Source organism: Nothoprocta perdicaria, unplaced genomic scaffold (genome assembly GCF_003342845.1).
Source record: "Nothoprocta perdicaria isolate Ctin4 unplaced genomic scaffold, notPer1 scaffold_187, whole genome shotgun sequence".
NCBI lineage: Eukaryota > Metazoa > Chordata > Aves > Tinamiformes > Tinamidae > Nothoprocta > Nothoprocta perdicaria.
Window position 1 is genome coordinate 520,492 of NW_020455060.1, and position 20,656 is coordinate 541,147.

The 20,656-nt window shown below is 57.0% G+C and overlaps 1 protein-coding gene across 3 annotated transcripts; it reads right to left on the reverse strand.

Moving 5' to 3' along the window:
• Window positions 1-1,543: 1,543 nt before the first annotated feature.
• TBC1D16 (TBC1 domain family member 16) lies at window positions 1,544-18,940 on the reverse strand. 3 transcript variants are annotated; one of them, XM_026036919.1, is made up of 12 exons: window positions 18,909-18,940; window positions 17,911-18,146; window positions 16,309-16,906; window positions 9,587-9,784; window positions 8,803-8,950; window positions 7,615-7,782; window positions 6,885-7,033; window positions 5,981-6,115; window positions 5,292-5,478; window positions 4,241-4,420; window positions 3,404-3,550; window positions 1,544-2,688 (listed from the first exon to the last, which is right to left on the reverse strand). In XM_026036919.1, the coding sequence occupies exons 2-12, from the start codon at window positions 18,086-18,088 to the stop codon at window positions 2,443-2,445; spliced, it is 2,334 nt and encodes a 777-aa protein (XP_025892704.1). In that variant the 5' UTR covers window positions 18,089-18,146; window positions 18,909-18,940; the 3' UTR covers window positions 1,544-2,442. The 3 variants fall into 3 exon arrangements, with proteins under 3 accessions (XP_025892704.1, XP_025892705.1, XP_025892706.1); XM_026036920.1 differs by having other exon boundaries at window positions 2,427-2,688; window positions 7,615-7,779; XM_026036921.1 differs by lacking the exon at window positions 1,544-2,688 and having other exon boundaries at window positions 3,461-3,513.
• Window positions 18,941-20,656: the final 1,716 nt, after the last annotated feature.

Genomic DNA, 20,656 nt, shown 5'->3' on the forward strand with positions numbered 1-20,656 from the left:
CGCCTGTTGGCTTCCCGAGCCGGGCTTGCCTCATGACAGCACTACCCAAATATTTCCTTATTAAACCTAGCCGGCGTTGGAGCAAACCCGGTTCTGCACCTCGCAGGTGTCTCCTGGTCACGGGGCACCTGCTACGCGCTTGGGCGGCGACTTCAATGGTTAGAGCCCTTTCCACACCAGTGCTGTTTCCAGATGCAACAGCAAAACGGTCTAAAAACAACGCCGGGAAGGCAGAAACCCTCCGGATTGGGGAGAAGGAAGGCTCGGCTCACGGGCAGGCTGGCACCCTGCCCTCCGCCGCCTCCACCTGGGATGTGCTGGGATGGAGGGGGCAGCAACACACGGGACCCGGCAGCCGTTTTTATCCTGGGAAACGTGAACGTCCCGTGGGGAATTTTATTCCAGGGGGTGAGAGATCCTGCGGTGCTTCTGGTTTCTGAGCACTGTCGGGAGAGCTGCTGTGGCTGCAGCGCCGTCGCGTCGCGGACCCGCACGCCCGCAGGGGGAGGATCCATCAGCTCAAGGCTGAGCCCAAAGAGGCTTACGCGACTATTTACCTTCAGCAGGGTCTATTTTTGGCTATTTGACTGCAGCTAATTCAGGGACCACGGAAGAGACATGGGAGAGAAGCCACGTGAGGGGCCTCGTTTCCAAGATCCTCCCGCCTGCTCTGCAAAGACCAGGAGTTTGTCTTTTATTTCTAATTTTCCCAGGTAGCAGAGAGGGGTGTAAGGGAGCAGGGCCTCTTGGGGACCTCCCCGGCTTGGGCTAAACTTGGGGAATGCTGAGCTGCGGCAGGCGCAGCGCCGGGAGCCCCGGGAGCCGTGTCCACACTGCCGCGTGGCTTCAGCAGCAGGGGAACGACTGACAAGGACCTACCTGGCGCGGCCTCGGCCTCGTGCCGGAGCAGCAGAACCAGCCGGGCCCGGCGGCGCGGCCTCCTGCACCCCGGCACCGCGGCCGCCCTGCTCGTCACAGGGAGGCTCCTGCTGCGCAGCGGGACACAGCGGGACACAGGGGCTCCCGTGTGCTACCACAAAGCAAACGCGTCCAGCAAAGCCCAAAAGGGACGTGGGCTTCCCACCTTGCCAGACCGAGGGAGGTGTATAAAGGAAGGGGTGGGTTCGTGGGAGGAGGAGTGAAAAACAGCTAAAGACACCAAGGGGCAAAGGCAGAGCAGGGTGCTGCCCCCTCGACTCCCTTCTCATCCCTACCCGGGAGCTCTTCCCCAGGCTCTGTTTGGCACAAACTTGGGCTCAGGACACACCTCTGGATGCCACTGAACTTGGTTAGGACATGCTGGCAACACAGCCGTGCTCAAGGTCGCAGCTCCTCTTCTGGCCGGCACGTGGTACAGAAGAAACGTGGTACGGGAGAAACTTGCTGTCCTTTCAAAAACAACACAAAGGAAAGCGTTGTCAAAGAGAGCTCAGCAGAAACGATGGCAAGAAATGAAGTTTTGTTTCCAGCTCAGGAAGGGTAAGAGGGCCCGTCAGTGGTGCCAGCTGAAGCATCTAAGGCACAGGTGGAGTGTAGATGCCACAGCTGTGGTGAAGACAGAGAAAGACAGAAAATAACCAGGAGTTAACGACAGCCAAGGGAAATGCATTGGGAAACACACTGGAAACAACAGAGTTCTACAAACAAGTGTCTGAAGTCTGCAGTTGTCAGCATGAAGAAGCTGCTTCGCTGCAATATAATGGAGAAGTAAATCTTGCAACGTGTCTGTGAAATACCCTGAATACAGAAAAGCAGTGCTTGAATACCCGTGGCTGTGCCAGTGGGAAAAACCCGCACCAGCAAAACCCTGTGTAAAAATAGAAAAGGCGGGAGATGGACCTTCAGGTGACCAGTTCCAGCTCACCAACAAATGACATACCCTCCCCACAACCCCAGCAGTTTGCAGGTTTATTTTTGGCAAATAAAATCAAATCGATCATCATGGCTTTAGGGAGAAGCCACTGAGCTGCAGGTTTTGGTCGAGGCGGAGAACGCGGCTGAGCAGGATGCTCTGGACGAAGGGACATCGCAGGGTCTCGTCCCAGCTCTGCTCTCTCCCGCAAACGCTGCCGGCTGCGCTTGGCTCTCTGCAGTGTCCTCATCAGCAAGTCACACAGTTTTGGTGGCTGACCAGTCCAACCCAGAGGCAGAATAACAGGTCCTTGGTAGGATCTAGAAATGCTTCATATTTCTAATCAAATCAATTCCAAAAACGTGCAAACACTGTTCCTAGGTACCCAGCTGTTCCTGGGTAGATGCATTTCACTCAGGTTCCACTACTCAGTGGAATGTGATTTGCTTCTGCCCGTGAAGGGATTTCGTTCCTCTTGCGTTCTCTCCATCTCAGTCTTCCTGGGCGTTTCCAGAGGCAATCCCTCCATTTCTGTCCCTACGTTCCTCCTGTACACATCCTTCCTGCCGCTACGCCCTGTTCCTCTGTGGCTATTTCCGGAAGGCGAAGACGTCCCGTGTTTTCAAGCCTCTCCTGCCCTCGCTTCCTGCTTTGGGAGAAGCCCCTTCTGGCAGCCCCCCGTAGGGGCAGCTCTCGCAGGCCGGGTGGTGGCCGGAGCACTCGACGGCGGGGATGAAGCCGCTGTCCCACATGCCGGTGCCACAGAGCTTGCACAGGTCGTGCAGGCTGCAGGGCACGCGGGGCAGCAGGTGGAACTGGTAGAGCAGACTCCTGGCCTGCAGGGGAGACACAAGCGGTTCGGTTATCACCGGCCCAGCGGTCCTCCCGCCCTGGGCTCCGTTTAGCTCTGCTTGTAGAGCCACAGCTTTGGAGGGGATGGGGAAGGGCACATGCAGCTCACTGCCCAGCCTGCAGCCAGTTGGAGCTGGACTGGGGACCGTGACACTGGGATGACAAGCTCTGCCCACCGTTCCCCCTAAGCACGAGCAAGTTCTGCAACCCCAGCCACGCCACTGCCTGCTAAGCCCTCAGCTACTTCCCCTCCATCTCTGCAGAAACAGGTTCCAGGCAAACACCTCACACACCATTTCAAGAGGAAACGGCCTCAATTTGCACCAGGGGGAGGTTCAGGTTGGATATTAGGAAAAATTTCTACACAGAAAGAGTGGTCAGCCATTGGAAGAGGCTGCCTGGGGAAGCAGGGCAGTCACTGTCCCTGGCAGTGTTCAGGAAACGTGTAGATGGTTTAACAGGATGGTGCTGAGCGGCTTACGGTTGGACTGGATCTCAAAGGTCTTTTCCAACCACAATGGTTCTATGATTCTAAAGGAATAATTTGACCAACTCCCTGTTTATTCTTCCCAGATCCAGACAAGCAGAGGGGTACAGGAGATGGGGAAGATTTAACTAACCTCAGTCTCTCATTTTCTTGAGGGTCTGACTCATTTCTTGGACCAGAGACTTGGCCCTCATCTGCACAGAGGCACTTACCTTCCTGAGTACAAGTTCCCCGTTCATGTGCATGGCCAGGTTGCCGAAATGCAGCAGCATCTGGTCAGTGGCCAGTTGTTGTTCAATGACGTCGTCCCCGTAAATCACCACTATGGCCACACAGATAAAGAGGTGGAAATAGTCAGTCTGCAATGAGAAGAGAGGGGCTGGACTGCAGCAGGTGGGCGCAGAGGGCTGACAACCTCTCCACCCTCCACGCAGCCTCCATCCTCCTGCTCTGCAGATAAACCCTCGCTGGTTGCATACCGGCTGCAATGCTTCCAGACCTGGACTTGCCTCCAAATCTCCCTGGGCATCCCAGAGGAACGTGCAGCAACATGTCCACAAGGAAGGACAGCTGCTGAGCACAACTTCCCGGGTGCCAGTGCTGCTGTGGCCACCAAAGCAGGAGGGAGGGGAGCCCTTTCACAGGCAGAAACTCTCCTTGTCCCCCAGCCCCATTGCTGCCCTTGCAGGAGACCAGACAGCAGCTTCTGCAAAGGCTTCAAATACCGGGGAATTCACTGCTCAGGCAAGCAAAGAGTTTTGCATGAAACAAGGACCTTCTGAGCTGATGAGTCTGTGAGCTCCAGGATTCTGTAATGAGGCAACTCAAGCTGCAATTTGCACCAGTTTTAGTTTCCTTCAAGGTAAGCTGCAGCAAATCAAACCAGAACACTGCTGACTGCAAACCACACTCACAGTCTCGGCTAAGAAAGTGCTGCAGGAAAGGGAATACCTGCAATGAAACTTATTGTGGATGCACTACTACCAACAGCCCTTAGACAAACCCTGCCATGCTGCTGGACCCGCTGCCGTCCCGGGTGAGCTCCTAACCTGATAGTGAGCCCAGCATGCTTCCCACATGCGCAGGGCCTCAGCATCTGGAAATTCGCGTTTAAAACAGAGGAGGATCCAGCGGTGACAGAAGAGCATCTGCAGGCCGTCCTCTCCCAGGGAAAGCAGGTGCTGGTAGAAGCGCGGGTGCATGAGCCGCAGCAGCTCTCGCAGGTACATCTGCAAAAGATGTTCGCAGCTGAGCCTCGTGCTGGGGACCCTCGTGCACGGGGACTTGTGGAACCATCCCCTTCGCTCTCCATCCCGAGGAGCCCAGCACGTCCCCATGGGCTCCAGCACAACCCGCCACAAAGCTCTTCTGCCACGAAACGCTCCCGCTTTCCACTTCCACCTGCTCACAGCTTGTTTAACACGGCACAGGCGGGAGCACCCTTGGGTCTGTCATTAACAGGCAGAGTCACAGACTCCAGGGGCTGCTTCACAAGGAAGGAGAGTGCAAAGCAACTCCCACAGCAGCTACATTGTGAAAAGAGAAGAGGTTCTGGCTGAGGAAGGCAGCACAGAGCTATAGCCTTCAATATATAACTGTGTTGGCAGCATTTCATTTCAGTAGACACTGAGCACGATGGCAGTGATTCGGGGAAGCCTGCCCATAAAGGTGTGCTGCAGTGCACAGATGTGTGCACGGAGCACGTGCACGTCACCAGCAACATCCGCCAAGGTGCACCATCCACCACAGATCCACCACTTTCAACTGGTGGCCTCGTGGCTGGGACAGGATTGGTTTCATTTAGGATGGATTTCCAGGATCGTAACTAGAAAGGAAGGGATGTTAATGTTGCAATCTGAAATGCTCCTTCAGTGTGGCCAACGTGACTTTAATCTGACAATTTACTGGCTATAACTGCCTCCAGAGCGCCCCAGTCACCTAGGATTCATTTTATCTACCAGGCATTTTATGAGGTTGGGATGCGACCCTGTATGCTGGAACCCACAGCAACAGCCAAGGCAACTGTTTCATGGCGTTCTTCTAATTTGAGCAGGGAGAAGTTAAAGACATGACAAAACTGAGCTCTGTGCTCAGCCTCACCAGCTGCTTCTCCATATCCTCATCCCGGGGTGAGCTGAAGAAGATTGTATTCTGCATCAGTCCCACAAAGCACCAGAAAGTATCCGACTCATCTAGGACCTCAGCCAGGATTGGGGCAACCAGGTCCGACATGCCCTGGGAGTATCCGATCGCTGGGTTAAATACTGCATAGTTCAGCAAGATCCTCCTAGAGGAGACGTTCAAGGGGACAGGTGAGGTGCAGGGAGGACACGCCGCAGCCGTGCTCACACTCCTCCCACTCCCCCCTACTCCCACCACATGCTGTGGTAGGGCAAGCGAGTAGCACATCACCCCGGCCATCCAAAAGGTTAGCATGCAATTACAACCACAGAGGCATGGGCCTTACACCACACATGCATGAGATCTCTTGAGCGCTGCACGGCATGTTGCATCCCACAAAACTGCTTTCCCTAACTCAATTGGGAGCATAAGGGCGTTGGGAGCAGGGTAGTACATCAAGAAATAAATGGCTAAAGCAGCAGCTAAAGCACTGGGCAGGAGGAGCTCCGCATCAATCGGTCCCTGCCACCATCTGCACAATGTTCTGCAGCCCTCCCAGGGCAGAGTCTGGGCACCACACTCCTGAGTCGTCCTGTCCAGCTCCTTGCTGAGCTGTCTCTATCTTCAGCAGGAAATTGGGCTTGGGAGACTGGAATAGGACACGTCACCTCATGGTTTCCACATTTGGGTTGCCCTCCCCACGGAAGAACTGGTTGCTGCGGTCAGTCCTCACGACATCTTTATCCACGGTGAACTGCACGTTACGCCAGAAATCCTTGTGTTCATCTGGAGTCATCGCAAGCCTGCAAAGAGAGCAGCAAGGTGAGTATGTGGCACGACGCAGATGTGATTGCCACCAGGAACAACCGGCCTTAGATCTGAGACAGAAACTCCTCTTTCTGCACAGATTTCTCACTACCAGAATACCAGACCAGCAGGTCTGTCTAGAAAAACAGATTTTCTATCCAAATGCAATACTAGAAGGAACTCCTTGATTGCAGGTGGGATGACCTGATGTGTGTCCTGTGCTAAACTGGTCGGGCGCCGCTGCAGGAGCAGCTTCTGCTGCCCCTTGCGGGTGGCACCCCAGAGCTCGGCACTCAGAGCTTAGTGCATCACCTAATTAATAATAAAATCTTTCTTCTGCTTAAATCTACTCACAGCTAGTTTAAAATACAGTTTTACAGCAATAATCTCCTTGAATTAGATCTTCTTTCTTCCCTATTTTTACATCCAAATATATTATGAAGATGTGTAAGATTTCCTTTTCATCTTCAATGCGCTGAACGAGACGTGTTAAGCTGCTAGTCTTGCCCGTGAGGAACGTTTTCCTCCATAGCACAGACAAGGCTCTTCCAGGAACCCAACATTTACATTTGTGTTATATAGCACTAGCTCAAGGAGAAGTCAGCTGTGCCTGACGGCCCCTCCTTCACCCAGCCCTCTCACTTCCACACTCCATCAGCTCCTCCTGGAGAGGAGGAGACAGAGGCACTGCCATTCACTTGTGCTATTAATGTCACTTAGGGCCCAAGGAGTGAGGAGCAGCAGAGGAGGAAGCTGGGCTGCTACCTTTTCTCCTGGATCTCCAAGTATTCTTTCCTCTTCTGTATCCTCAGTGCCTCCCTCTCTTCGGAGGTGGACTCGTAGCTGTAGTAGCGCAGCAAAAAGGGCCACACTTCTCCACGGATGGCAATATCAATCCCACCAAAGAAAATGGCCTGGAAAAAGGAGCAAAAGTTATGACTGGTCCAGATTTAGCATTCCCAAACACAGCAACAAGAATCTGCCAGCTCCTATGCTTTGGTGGCTTTGCGTTTCTTTCCTGACAAGTGACGCCTTGATTCAAGCTCCTGCAATTTGCACATGTTTAGAGGGAAAGTGCTGGCCTTCTATTCCCAGACGAGACACAAATCGGGCTCATTTCAATGTCAATAACCCCCCCTGGAGAGGCTCTATGATTAACGTGTCGTTCTCATGTCACGGCTTAATCCCCAATTCTCGGAGACACTGCATTTCACCACAAACTTCTCTCTCAGGGCTCGGACCCAGGGCTCCCCTGCAATTCCCACTTCCCTGCAGCAATCTCCGCTCTCCTTTCTGTGACCTGTTCACAGTGCATCTCGCGAGCGCGTCTAGCGCGGGACCCTTGGAGGGCAGAGAGTGGGGAGAGCTCCGCGCGGGGCTGCTGCTCTGCTCCCAGCGGGACCCCAGCCCTGCTCCAGGCCAGGGGTGCCGCAGCACGAGGGCGGTGGGCCCCGCTGGCAGGAGAGCAGGGAGGGCGCGCGGCCGCCCCGCTCACCTTCTGCAGCTTGTACTCCTCCTCCACCTGGCCGGCCTCGTTGAGGTGGCGCAGCCAGGCCGCCACGTCGAGGCGCTTGTGCGCGTTCTCCTCGGGGTGCGTCTCCGAGGACGGCAGCTTGGGGCGGCGGATGGAGAACTGCATGCACGTCTTCTCGTCCGCGAGCTGCTGCACGCGGGGCACAACAAACCCAAACCCAAAGGCAGGCTGGAGGCGGCAGCCGCGAGAGCAGCGGTTGCAGCACGGGGAAGCCTTTCTGCACGACCCTCCCAGGAGCAAGCAGTAAGGCACCGTGCCTGGGAAGGGCTTGATTTTTCTTTTTGGATTATAACCATTACAATAGCAAGAGTGATTAGAATAATTAAAAATCTGAGTGCACACAAAACAGCTTCATCTTACAACAAGAAAAGAAAAAATTCCATTCCTCCCCCAGTCTTATCCCTGACCTGAAGCTGAATTAATGCTGCTTACAGCAAAACTTCACCCTGCCAGGAATGCCTGCAATAAATTACATATGATTGGCCATATACAAAGGGATTGCTGTTAGGCAAGCGGGGAACTGCGCTGCCAGGCTCTCTAAGGGCACTCATGATCCCAGTGCAAGACTGCAGCTGACATTTAATTTAAAAATCAAAGGTTGTTCAATGCAAAAAGTGAGCCCATGCGACCATAATAAGAAAAGCAGCAGGGGGCTCGGTGGGAAGGATGGAAATTTAAAAACCACTGGTTCTAATAAGCACATACAGTATCTTAAACAGATAATTAAAGAGCTCTTATCACATTTGTATGTAGATTGAACAAAATATGGCAAGATGCCTTGTCAAAACATTTTCCGATGCGGCGTGCTGCGCTTCACCAAATGGATGAGAGGCTCTGACCACATCCTGGAGCCAGCGCAGCCGCCTTCCCGGCCACCTCGCGCACACCGGGGCCCTCCTGCTTGGCATGGGCGGCCAAATAGTAGCAGGACCTCGGGCTGAGCTCCCCTGCTCCCCAGGGAGAATGGGAATGGATGAGGGCAGCAGAGCCCGAGCCGTGCAGTTGTAACCCAAAGAGCATCCAGCCCGCCGGAGCTGCCGCTCCATCCAGGACACCATTCCCAGCTTTCCCTGCCCAGCACCCAGGAGCATCCGTGCTGGACACACATGCTGAGAAACCCCGGCTAGGCCCTGGGGGCTGCCTCGGTACCTGCTCTTTGAGGCGGGTCTCCGTGCAGTATTTCCACTGCTGAAACACTTCCGACAGCTTGTCCAGGCCGCCGTGGTGGAAATGGAAGATCTTGTACTGACTCTCCCTGCTCGCAACCACCAGCTGGCCGCACGTGCAGGCCTCGTCGCTGCGGGGACACCAAGGGCATCAGCCGCAGTGCAAGACACGGGAAAGGAAAGCAAATTATGAAGAAATGAGCACCGGGTCCTCCCTTGAAGCGGGGAGTGGAAACGATTTCCCAGCTCGGGACATGGCTGCAATGACCACAGGATCCTTCTGAGCCTGTTTGCTCCGGCCTGCTGAGAGACTCCTTTCCCGCTCCGAAATGGGGAGGGATTAAGTTTTGTCTTCCCCGGAGAACAAAAGGGACAAGAAGCCTATCCCAGCAGCAGGACACAGCAGACAGCTCCTAGGGAGGTGCAGATCCCACTGCACACAGTCTGCTCTGAAGAAGCATGGAGAAAAATCGAAAAATGGGAGTAAAAGACGCTTTAGTATCTTTTTTAATAAATTGGAATTTAAGAGCTTGGGAGCACTAGTACCCTAGGGAAGCCCAGTGAGTGGCAGGCTATGGGGAAGGGAGGGCAGATAAGGAGGTTTTCCACATTCCCAGTTATCTGGCACGTTCAGACCGACCCCAGCACCTTTGCCTTGCTGGGGGAAAAGCTCCTGGAGCCCCAGGCTGCAATGCCAGGGCTCTCCTTGGGAGGCGGCGGGAACGGTGCCCAGCGGAACCGCGGGGCGAGGGCGGCCGAGAACCCACCTGAAGAACAGCCGGAGGGACCTCATGTGGCCCAGGTCCACTCTGAAGACGCCGCCGACCTGCTCCAGGGCAAACACCTTCTGCTGCTCGTCCCAGCCGGCGCCTGGCACTTGCCCGGCGCTCTCCGGGCACGGGGCGCCGGGGTCCGGGCTGCAGGCAGAGCTGCTCGGGCAGGCCAGGCGGCTGTCGCACGTGTCCCTGCGGGGGGGAACCCGGCGGGGGTCAGCCAAGGACAGCGACCATCCCGAGGTGAGGCCAGAGAGGCTTTAACAGCAACAAAGACACCAAACGGGAAGGCTTTTTTATTGAAATCAGCTCCCTCCTAGATTTCCCCTAAACCCCGTTCCTCGTGATTGCAAGCGGGCCTGACAAGCCCAGGTTCATGTGGGCAAACCTCAGACAAATGGTTTCTGCTTGAGGACTTGAAGCACTGGAGGGTTAAAGAGCAGGAGGTTGTACAGGAGCTCTTTAACCCAGTGCGTGGCAAAGAGAATGAGCCCGGTGCTTCCCAGGGAGCTCGGAGCTCACAGTGCCCCAGATATTCAGCCCTAAGAATGGCTCAGTTTGGATTCAAAAACCCCTTACGCCTGCAACCCATCCAGATCCCCCAAGGAAAATATCACTGCTTTGAGATTGGAGTGAATCTGAAACTGTGACCCCTCGCTTCCTGAAAAGGCCAATGCGGGCGAACAATCGCAGCGCGGGCTCTGAATGGGCGCCGCTGTGAAACCAGCGTTTGCAAGACAAGGCGAGTAGCAGGTCTAAAGGCAGCCCCCTGCAACGCCACTTTATGCAGTGTTTTCTAATCTGCTTACCTAACAATGTGGGCGCTGAACGCTGATAATCAGAGCCCAGCGCGCGCCGCGCGGCGGCACGAGGGCAGCCCGGCCGGCACCCCCTCTCGAGGGCTCCCGCGAACGCCCGGCCCCAGCCCCGAGCACCCACACGGGAACAACCCCAGCGCCCCGGGGCTCTGATCCGATGGGCTGGGGCCTCGGGGCCGCCACGCGAGCGGGGCACAGGGGCTGTGCCACCTGGGCAAGCAATGACCGACCACGCTGTGACACCGGGTGCCCCCAGCACAGCTGGCTCCCTGCTCAGCGGGGTATTGCCGCTCGGCAGCATAAGGAGATGCCTTTTCTCCACTCAACAACCAGTTCCAGCCATCAACTCTATCTGCCTTGCACAATGTTTTGTAGCCCCTAAGAAAGAAAACACTTCTACAAAGCAGCTCCTCGTCCTCCGCCACGCTACAGGCTTCTCCTGCTCCAAATCCGGGCATTCCTCCCACACCAGGGATATTGTCCCTGTGCAGCAGCTCCACACACGCTCAGCCGCTCACTGCTCAGCCCAAGCATCGGACACCTACAGCACGAAGAGACAGAAAAGCCGATTATTACTGTTTGCGCTGCAGCACCAGGGCGTCAGTCCCAGGGGAAGGCTATTCCAGCAGCAAGGACCTGCAACACGACGTGACACGTGTCCCTGCAGGAGGGCCAGGGGCCACGCGGCAGCTCGGCGCGGCAGGGAGCAGCGTCTTGCGGGAGAAGCCCTGCACCCCGGCTGCCAGCACCCTCCGCATCATGAGCTCCGCAGTGTCATCCGAGCATCCGTGCGATGGGAATTACGCGGCGCTCGCTCCCCGAGGAGGAGCCCTTCTCCGTTCCTCCGCTCTTCCCCACAGGCACCGACCCTCCAGGTTCTTCTTCTTTGCAGCAAGGTGAAAGGGCTGGCGGCAGCATCAGCCACCTAAAACTCCCGTGACAGCTGCAAATAAATAACCCAGCAGCAAGAGTTGGGAGCTATTCTGGAATGCCTCAAAACTGGGTGCAGTAACTGCGTGGACGAAGGGAACCTGCCGTTCTCACAGCCAGTTTGTCCCCCGCAAGATACGCACAGAGCGAATGTGGAGGGTGCCCAACTCGGCTGCACGTGCAGGAAAACGGATCGGCAATTCGGGATTTAGTGTTTCATGCGAACATTCCTGCCTGTTCCAAACCATGGTGCAGAGGAGGCCTGGAAGGACACAGGAGGAACAGGTGGCACCTCCAGGGCAGCGAGACCATGCGGGTGCAAGGCCACCACACGGCTCCTCGCCCTGATGGGCACAGGAGGACAAGCAGGGGGAGAACGGTGTGAATTCATCCTTCGCTCAAAATAACCGGAATTTGCATGTCCTTGGGCTCCAGGAGCCCCTGCAGCACCCATCCACACTGACCCCGGAACAGGGAGAAAGGGATTTAGATGCTCGCTTGGGCTGGACGAAGGGCTGTGCAGCATCTTGAGTGTCAAAACACACTCGTGCACAAGTATCTTGGTACATCTGCAGAAACAAATCCAACCGTTCTTCCCATTCAAAAACGGAATCCGTGAAAACCTGCCCAGGACGTTGCAGTACAAAGTGCATGAATGTCAACACAGACTTTCCGGGGGCCTGTTCCGCAGGCCTCGCATTGATCTGTTTGCTTTCAAAACATAAATTTCCCCACGTTGAACTGCACTAAATGCTATTTAGTAGCTAATTAACTTTCCGCGCTGAAAACCTCCTGTAATTGCACTTCTTTCACCTTTTTTCGCGCGCGTCCCCGGGGACTCCGCAGCTGTCCAGCCGCATTTGTTCTGCTCGGCTCCGTCTCGCGGGCACGGGCCCCGCGCTGACAACGGGCTGCCAATCACGGCGGCGGCGGCGGCCACCCGAGACCAAATTAGGAGCACTCTGCCACCGAGCAGCTCGCCCCGCTGAGCTGCCGTAGCGGGAGAAGAGAAGGTTAGGAGCAATAATTGCATCCTCGGCGCTCGCCACCGGCAAGCGCATTCGGCAGCGCTTCCGAAAGCCAAAGTGCTGCCCTTGGCTCTTCTCCTTATGCTGCTGACATTGGCGATGCAGAGAAGCTGCTCTTCGTGCCCTAGGAGGCAAAGCTGTTTGGAGGGGGAAAAAGCAGGGAGCAATCACCCCAAAACTGCTTGGATGGGAAAAAGCTTGCAAGGAATCACCCCAAACCTGCTTGGATGGGAAAAAAAGCAGGGAGGAACCACCCCAACCCTTGGTGTATGGGAGCCAAGCAGCAAGGAATAACCTCAAACCTGCTTAGATAGGAGCCAGGCAGGGGGAATCACCGGGCAGACCCAGCTCCTTTCCTGTCCCTACAGAGCTACCTACAGAGCCGGCTTTGTTGCCTCCTAATTCCTTCCTCGGCGCCCTCGGGGCCTGGGGGGCTTCGGGTGGCAGTGGGGGGCACAACCCAAACAGCCCTGCTCGCCGCCAAAGGGCCCCCGACCTGCTATAAATTAAACTGCAGGGAAAGCAAAATAAACGGAGAATTCTTGAGTTAACTGTTTTGAATGTAAGGGGGAAACAAAGCAAAAACGCCAAAGCTGGCAGTGAATTAGCAGGAGTGTAACGTCTCTGACCCAATGCCGGGCTGGAACGCAACGGACCCGCTCCGAGACGGGTCACCTCTGTGCGAGGGATGGCAGGCGAGGACGCCCCGGCGGGACGGAGCCCGGCTCTGCTCCGAGCACACAGCAGAACTGGCAGAGGTTGCTGCTCATGCATAAAACGCACACAGCTCCCGAGAACGCGGCGCACGCTGCTCCGTGATGCAATTTTTACCCGTTTTAAGGGAGGAAACTATTCCAAAAGCTGACTGGCACATTTCTGCACTCCACACTGAGAAGGGGCACCTCATGCCTAGGCTTTCGCTCATTAATAAATCAATCGAAATGCAACTCCTAAGAAAATTCCTTAGATGGAAAAAGTGATTTCTCAGCAAAGCCCCCAAAAGAATGTTTGCTTTGCAGCCTATTCCAGCCCAGAAAAGGGGATCGTTCTTACCGCTGTTTATTTTATTTTTAAAACCAATGGATTATTTTGCTTTTTTCTCTCAGTGCTACCCATGCAAAGATAAAATTCTACACCATTTATGCTAATTACAATCAAGCCTTCTAAAGCGCGGTCCCTGGAAAGCCCTGGGGATTACCTTTGTTCCTGGATTCCTGGCTCCGAGTGAAGCCCTGGGAATTTCGGGGACCCTTCCCGAGCGAGGACAGCACAGAGGAGGGGGAAGCTGCCTCCAAGCGCGGTCCCGAGTCGCCGTCCATGCCCAGCGCCGCTATAACGGCCAGGACTGAGCCAAGAGGGCAGAGGCGACGCGTGTTTATTTGCACGTGCTGCTTTTGGAGGGACAAGCGCTTGTATTTTGATCCAGTCAGAGCAATTCTTCCCTCCCCAAGCCATGGGTAGTGGGCAGCGCCATTTAGCTCTGGCCACAACTAGGGTTTCTAGGTGTTATGATAACAGGTAACAGAGATAACGTGAGAACATCCTGGGGAGGGTGTCCCACTGCAGCGGGACAGGGGAGAGGGCTCCGGGTTCCCTCAGCTAGAAGGTCAGTTGCCCATCACCGCCCCATTTGCCACGGGGCATTTGTGAGCGATGGAACTGGGCGTCAGAACAGCATAAAAAATTAAATAAAAATTGAGACCCCCCTCCCCAAACGACCCTCTCCGAACTGCTGCCTCCGCACGGCAGCTCCGCGCCCCGGGACCGCGGCTGCCCCGCGGAGCCGCCGTGGGGAGACACGCGCAGGGTGAGCCCGGACTGGCGGCCCCAACGGAACCGGGCGGAGCCGAGCCTGGAGCCGAGACCGGAGCGCGGAGCTCGGAGCCTGCAGCGCAGCGCGGAGTTCGGATCCGAGCGCGGAGCCGAATCCGGAGCGCGGAGCCGAATCCGGAGCGCGGAGCCGAACGCGCCCCCTGGCGGCCGCGGCACCGAGCCGCGCGGAGCCCACCCGAGCCCCGCGGCCGCCCCCTCGGGCTGCGCTCGCCACGGCCCGGGCCCCTCCTGGGTGCCCCCCACCGCCACCCCGCGGCTAACCCCCCCAAAGGTCCTTGCACCCCCACAGCACCCTACAAGCCCCAGCACCCCACGAGCTGCAGCGCCCCACGAGCTGCAGCACCCGGCTTCTTGACTGTCACTATTCTCTGCCACCGAAATCGGGCAGCAAACTGAAGGAGAAAAAAATAACCCACCCAAACCTGCTATAATTAATGTTCTTGCTGTTCAAATATTTATGCAAAGCAAGATGGATCCTTCTGCCATCTCCTGCATGTGCCCAACCTCCTCTGCTTTGCTGCCTGCAACAACTTTAATTGATTAAGGATGTTAATTGATTACACAGGCCTCAAAGAGCCGCACCCCTTACTCTGACCCCTGCAGCGGCTCCCTAGGCCCAGCTTAGAGCCACCCCAGCTTAACAGGGAGGGAAAACAGCACGGTCCTTCCAGGCAAGGTCTGGGCACGGTTCTGCCAGGCTCAAGGGGTGAAACGGAGGCAGGAGCTTCCCTGCGTTACCGCACGGGTGGCCCCAAACCAGGCACCGCTGCGGGAGCCCAGGCGCTGGGCTGGGGGCGGTGGGCGCCGGTGGGTGACACAAGATGCTGCAAGGGTTGCAGCAGCCCCGGCGCCGTCCCCGGTGGCCGCCGCGCTCCCAACACGCCGCCCGCTAATCCCCAAACAGGGTGACGCAACAGGCGCTGCCGCGGTGACACCCGGCTCCGCGCAACAGCAGCTCCTCAGAGTTTATTCAAAACATTATCCTGATGGGCGACCACTTACTGAAACTTATCGTTTCCAAGCGATGTCCAGTGCAATCTGGGGGCCGAGAGGCACTGCGGGCACCGTGCAGTGCGGATCTGCAGCCAGAGGAGGGAGCTGGGTCCCCGGCTCCAGCCGCTGCCGTGTTCCTCTGAACAGCTGGTGTTAAACTAACTGCTAGGAACGCACCAAATGCACATGCAAATATCTCACATCACTGCACTTCTTAGATGCTTTATAATAGCAAGAAGGAGTTGGCACCTATTACAAAACTTCCTCTATAAACCCTGTCCTTACTGCCATTCTGTGGGTCTGAAATGAGCCCATAAAATAAAGCAGCACCTTGTCTTCAATGCCGCATCTTCATGTGGCCTGCACATTCCCGGCCCACACAAACCTCTTGTTTCTCCTGATTTCAGGCGCAGTTTCAGAGCTCAGCAACATGCACAAACCGGGCACCACGGCACGTCAGGACCGCGGCACTGGGGGCCGCCCCCAGCGCAGGGCAGGGGGCTGCAGACGCTGCCTCCCCGAGCCGCGACCCGCCCGAGTTCTGTGGTTCTGTGGTTCTGTGGTTCTGCGAGTTGCTCTGCGCACCTCCCTCGCCCACGTGCCCTCTTTCCTCCCGTGCAGTTTACCGCAGGTGCCACGGAGAAGGGCTGACATTTACATACACCTGTGCTGACCAAAATGCCTTTAGGACAAGTCTATCTGAGCGGGACCATGCGTGACCGCCACCAAAACGGGCTCGCACGCGCAGACTCCGGGTCACCGCGGGGCTCCGGGGAGCGGCCCCGCGCGAGCAGTGGCCGGGATGTCACCTCGGCACGACGAGCAGGAGCCTCCGCCCCAGCAGAGCTGCCCTGCCGGGGCTCCACGACGGCACCCGGCAGGCCCTGGAGCCCTCACGGACGCCCCGCACGAGGAGCTGAAGCAGGACCAGTCAACAGGCAATTTCCTGGGGGCTTTACAGGTGCTAGAGCACAGGAGGGATCACAGCGAGCCCGAAGCAAGGCGGGATACTGAGCTCAACACCAGTGCGAGGCCTTGGGCCCCCTCCAGAACCTCTAGGCTCAGCAACAGCCCCCAGCCACTCGCCCCAAACTGGGAGAAAGGCCGAACTCACCCGCTGTCGTTCTCCAGAAACACAGAGCTGCTGCTCTTCCCGAGGGCTTCACTGATGGGGGAGAGGCAGAAGGGCGAGGAGAAGGCGTCCGAATCGGAGTCCAGCGTGCTGTCCCTGCTCCCGTCGTCAGCAGACAGCTCCAGGGAGCCCTCGTCCTCGCCTGGCTCGGCCCGGCCCTCCACACCGTCCTCCGGCCCCTCTGCCGACAGCTCCGGCCGGTTCTGCTCCTCCTGAGAGCCGACCGTGGACGAGATCCCCGAGTCGCTGCGGGCCGCGCCGCCCTGCGCCGGCAGCTCCCCCTGCTCCGGCGGGCAGCTCCCGGCGGGACCCTCGCTCAGCAGCAGCGACGTGGCCGGGCTGTCCCCATCGGTGAGGGCACCGGTGCCACCGGGCTGCGCCGGGGCCGCGTGCCGCGCGGCGCCGCTGCCCTGGCCGCGCCGGCCCCGCTTGCGCGGCGCCCTGCGCACCGGCGAGCCCTCGGGGGTGACGTAGCGCAGCGCCTCCTCGTCCTGCCGCTGGATGCGCGCGTTGGGCACCCACGCCAGGATGAGCGTCCGTCCCAGCAGCTCGTCCTTCTCCATGTACACGCACAGGTAGCCTTCAAGAGAGCACAGGACCAACCGCTTGCTCCCAGGAAAACATCTCTCCGCGGGAAAACAAACTTTCCATTTACCACTAGAGAGAAACCTGACCAATAAATGGTTCACTTCTCAACATTATCCAGTATTTTCAAATAATTTCAAGTCTGCATTTTTTTTTTAATAAATTCCCTCTGTCCTAACTGGTCACAGAAATCACAAGCAATTATTTCAGCTTCCTGGACGGATTAGTAATCAAGAGCACATTACGAAATACGTTGCCACATGAAAACTTTCGCTGTTGGTTAGTTAAACAACTTCAAGTGCCAGCTAAACATTCGTTTCTCAAGAATATTTACCTTAGCGTAGCTAAAGAATCCGCACAGAAAGCCAAGAAGAAATGGTCACATACGTGAAAGAGGGAAGTGGGGTCAATGCTCAGGGAGTAATTGATTTTGTGAAGTTAGGCCAATAGCCACTACTCCCTTTGAGGCAAACATGGAAGAATATTCATGAAAAGAATATGCTTGAAAACATGAAAGAATTTCACTTGGTAACAAGTGAAAATAAAGGGACAGGGCAACATTTATCTTCATTTATTCCAGTGCATGGGGCCACAATCAGTTTCCTTTCTTTCCCTTTCCTAATGGTTGCTGAGGTCACCCTAGCAATGACAGCTACATGATGACACTTGGCTTTGAAGAACACACAGATCTGAAAAAGCAGCAGAAATGACAACTTTATCCATCTTCTGCTGATAAAAAAGGTCCCATGGAAACAGGTAAATCCCTCCTAGGCCAGGAGAGAAAGGGGCATAGCATCAATTTTCCTATTAAAAGAAGAGCTGACAGATCAGCTTGTGCCTGGCTCTCCTTCCCCGGAGAGCCAGGCTCCCAGTGGGGCCTTGTCATTCGTTAGCCCCCAAAACGCAAGATGCAAGGGGGACATCCTTGCCTCCAAATGCAATGCAAGGGGCACCACGAGCGCCCGGGGCGAGCGCAGAGCGCGCGCAGGAGCCTCTCACCTGGGTGGTGCTCGCCCGTGCCCTGCAGCAGCTCGGGAGGGTGCACGCACACATTGTTCTTGGAGTAGATAATGTCCCCGTCGAGCACGGAAGATGAACTGCCGCCGCCACCAGGATTTAGGGTCAGGAGGTCGGAGGCTTTGGAAGAGGCGCGTCGGAGGAGCCGCCCCAGAGACATCGCCGGGGAAATGTTTCCATTATCTGTCAGCTTTAATCAGGAGCCAGGTTCAGAAGATCTGCCAAGGAGGAGGTAAGAATTGTGTTAGAACAAATCTAATATCCGCGCAGCACATGCTGCAACTACCTGGGAAGGAAGCGGCCCCCGTCAGCTGCAACATCGCCCCTGCAACGCAAGCACGAGCCAACACTGTGGTTATGTGTAATCGCCACCCAGGTCTGAAACACGCTGATTACGGAAGAGAGAGAAGAGATCCCCCCCTTCTTGGAGAAGGGAGGTTAAAGAAGGGTTTTTTTCCAGAGATAAGCAGCGAGGGAGCCCTGTTCAACACAGAGGGCCAACCTAGTAACAGAGGGTGCACGCCAGCTCAAGGCAACTATTGCAATATCACCAGCTAATTTTAGGTACCCTGGAATAGGATCCCCGAGGAGCGGCCAGAGGAGCCTTGCCCTGCGCCGAGAAGGGTGTGCAGCAGGGCTGCTGCCGAGGGAGCTGCAGCGGCTGCAGAGGGGCTGCCTGCGCGGCACCCGGGCACGCAGACCGCAGCTGGGTCTGGCCCGGAGCAGCTCCACAGAGCGCCCCAAACGAGCCAGGGCAGAGCGGGCTCTGGCGTTTCTTTTTATTTGCTCAGCCTTCCTTGGTGGTGAACCGGCCGGCGCGACCTGGCACTCGCCGTGTCCCGCTGCGGTGCCGGGCCCTGCTCCGCTGCCGCGGGAGCGGCTCCGCGCGGCCCTCGCGACAGCAGCCTCGCTCGGGGCACAGAGCACACAGCAGGTAGCCGGGACAGGAGAGACGAACAGGAGAGCAGACCCCAACTTACCGGCCAGGGGTGCCGTAGGCAAGAAGTATCTAGGGGCCCAAAGCCAGATCTGAACAGCTCCTACTGCTTTAAATCCAGTTTTCTCTGCATAAAGGAGGAAATGAGAGAGCGGAGATGGTAAAGCAGAAACTAGAGGTTCCAGCTAGCAGAGTAAAAGCTGCATGGAAGGGAAATGGTTGCAGAGCCGCGTCGCAAGGCGCCGGTTCCTTGTCCTGCTGCGGGAGAGGCGCAGAGCTGCAACAGCAGCGGTGTGGGGCAGCGCAGCAAGGGCAAAGCCACGGGGGAGGATCAACGGCTGCTCCCTGCAACGTGACGGGGATTCATAGGGAAGGAGCATTCGGATCCTGCCCAACACCTGGTGCTTCTGCATTCCCGGGCACGCAGGAGGGAGGCGCGTGAGCCCGCAGAACCGGAGGTCGAGAGCAGGATGTTTGCCCATATGGGAGTTTATTCTGCGGCTGCCGACCCGCCTGCACAGAGCTCAGGAAGCCAGGGAGGAGGCAGGCACAGCATAAACCCGAGCACCTCGTTTTCAGGTCCAGTTTAATGTCAGCCCAAGCTGGCAGGCACAGCATAAACCCGAGCACCTCATTTTCAGGTCCAGTTTAACGTCAGCCCAAGCTGGCAGAGGCCATGGGTCACTATCAAGTGGCTGCATCCTCTGTGGAATTAAATATTTAAACACTCCGAAGAGAAGACTAGGCAATGGAATGGGCATCTGCAGGGCTGGTCTAACCCCACCACCAGGGCACGAGTCTGAAACACGTCGTGATTCTGCCTCTCCATCCCAAAAGACAGGAGCTAACAGGACACCGATCAGCAAGTGTCAAAACCTCCATCTCCACGGGCTGCTCCACCCCGAGGCCTCTTCCACACGGCAGGAAATCTCTGCCGGACAGCGGAGCCCGGGCCGTGAGGGGAGGCAGATACTAGAGCTGCCCAGCTTGGCAAGGCAGGAACTTCATCCTACAGCTCAGTCAACTCATTCACACCATTAAGCACGTGCTTTTATAGCCATTTTCTATTTATCCCCTGATTTTAAGGGATTCTTTGCAACGTGGCAGGACCAACCCTGCTCTCCAGCAGCTGAAGCACCGAGCTAGCTCGCAAGCCCTTGCTGAGCACCAGTATTTACCGAACTCGCACGTTTTCACGTCCCGCACAGGAGCTGCCTCCCTTTGTGCAGCCCCGGAGCGTGTCCCGCAGCCCCGGAGCTCTCCCGGCCCACGAGCGGGGCTAGCGCGGCGCTGCCGTGTCCCGCGAGGAGAGGCCGCACGTCGGGGACGCAGGACGCTGGGGTCCGCGCTCGGCCCACGGCTCGCGCTGCTCCGCGCACACGGGGCCCCGCTCGCGACGCCCTCCGTGCGAGCGGCAGCACGAGAGCAGGGCAGGGCTGCACAAAGCACCAGCCCTTGGCCGAGCGCACGCGAGGACGGACGCGCGGCGCGGGGAGCCGTCCCGAGGCTGTCCCGTTTAACGGGGACAATGACGGAGGCACCAGGAGGGTCTCCCGTGGCAGGACGGGCTGCGCACCAAGCCCTGCGGCGGCTCGGGACTCGCGGGAAGGAGCCGGCACCGGCCTCACGGGAACATGGGCCGGTCCCGGTGCAGCGTGCCCCCGGGCCAGCGCCCCCGGGTCCCATCACCCGTGCTGGGAAAGGGGGGAAAAAGGGGGATTTTGGGCAAACCTAGGCGAGGAGAAAGGTGGCTTCACACCGAGTTTCGCACGGACACCAGCAGGACGGGCG

Excerpts from the sequence above, each read along its gene's own strand:
- TBC1D16 (XM_026036919.1), bottom strand. The coding sequence starts at position 18,088 with ATGTCTCTGGGGCGGCTCCTCCGACGCGCCTCTTCCAAAGCCTCCGAC. Across the intron at positions 8,951-9,586 it reads TCCCTCCGGCTGTTCTTCAG|CGACGAGGCCTGCACGTGCG; the intron begins GTGGGTTCTCGG and ends GTGTCCCCGCAG. Across the intron at positions 7,034-7,614 it reads AGGAGTACAAGCTGCAGAAG|GCCATTTTCTTTGGTGGGAT; the intron begins GTGAGCGGGGCG and ends TCCTTTTTCCAG.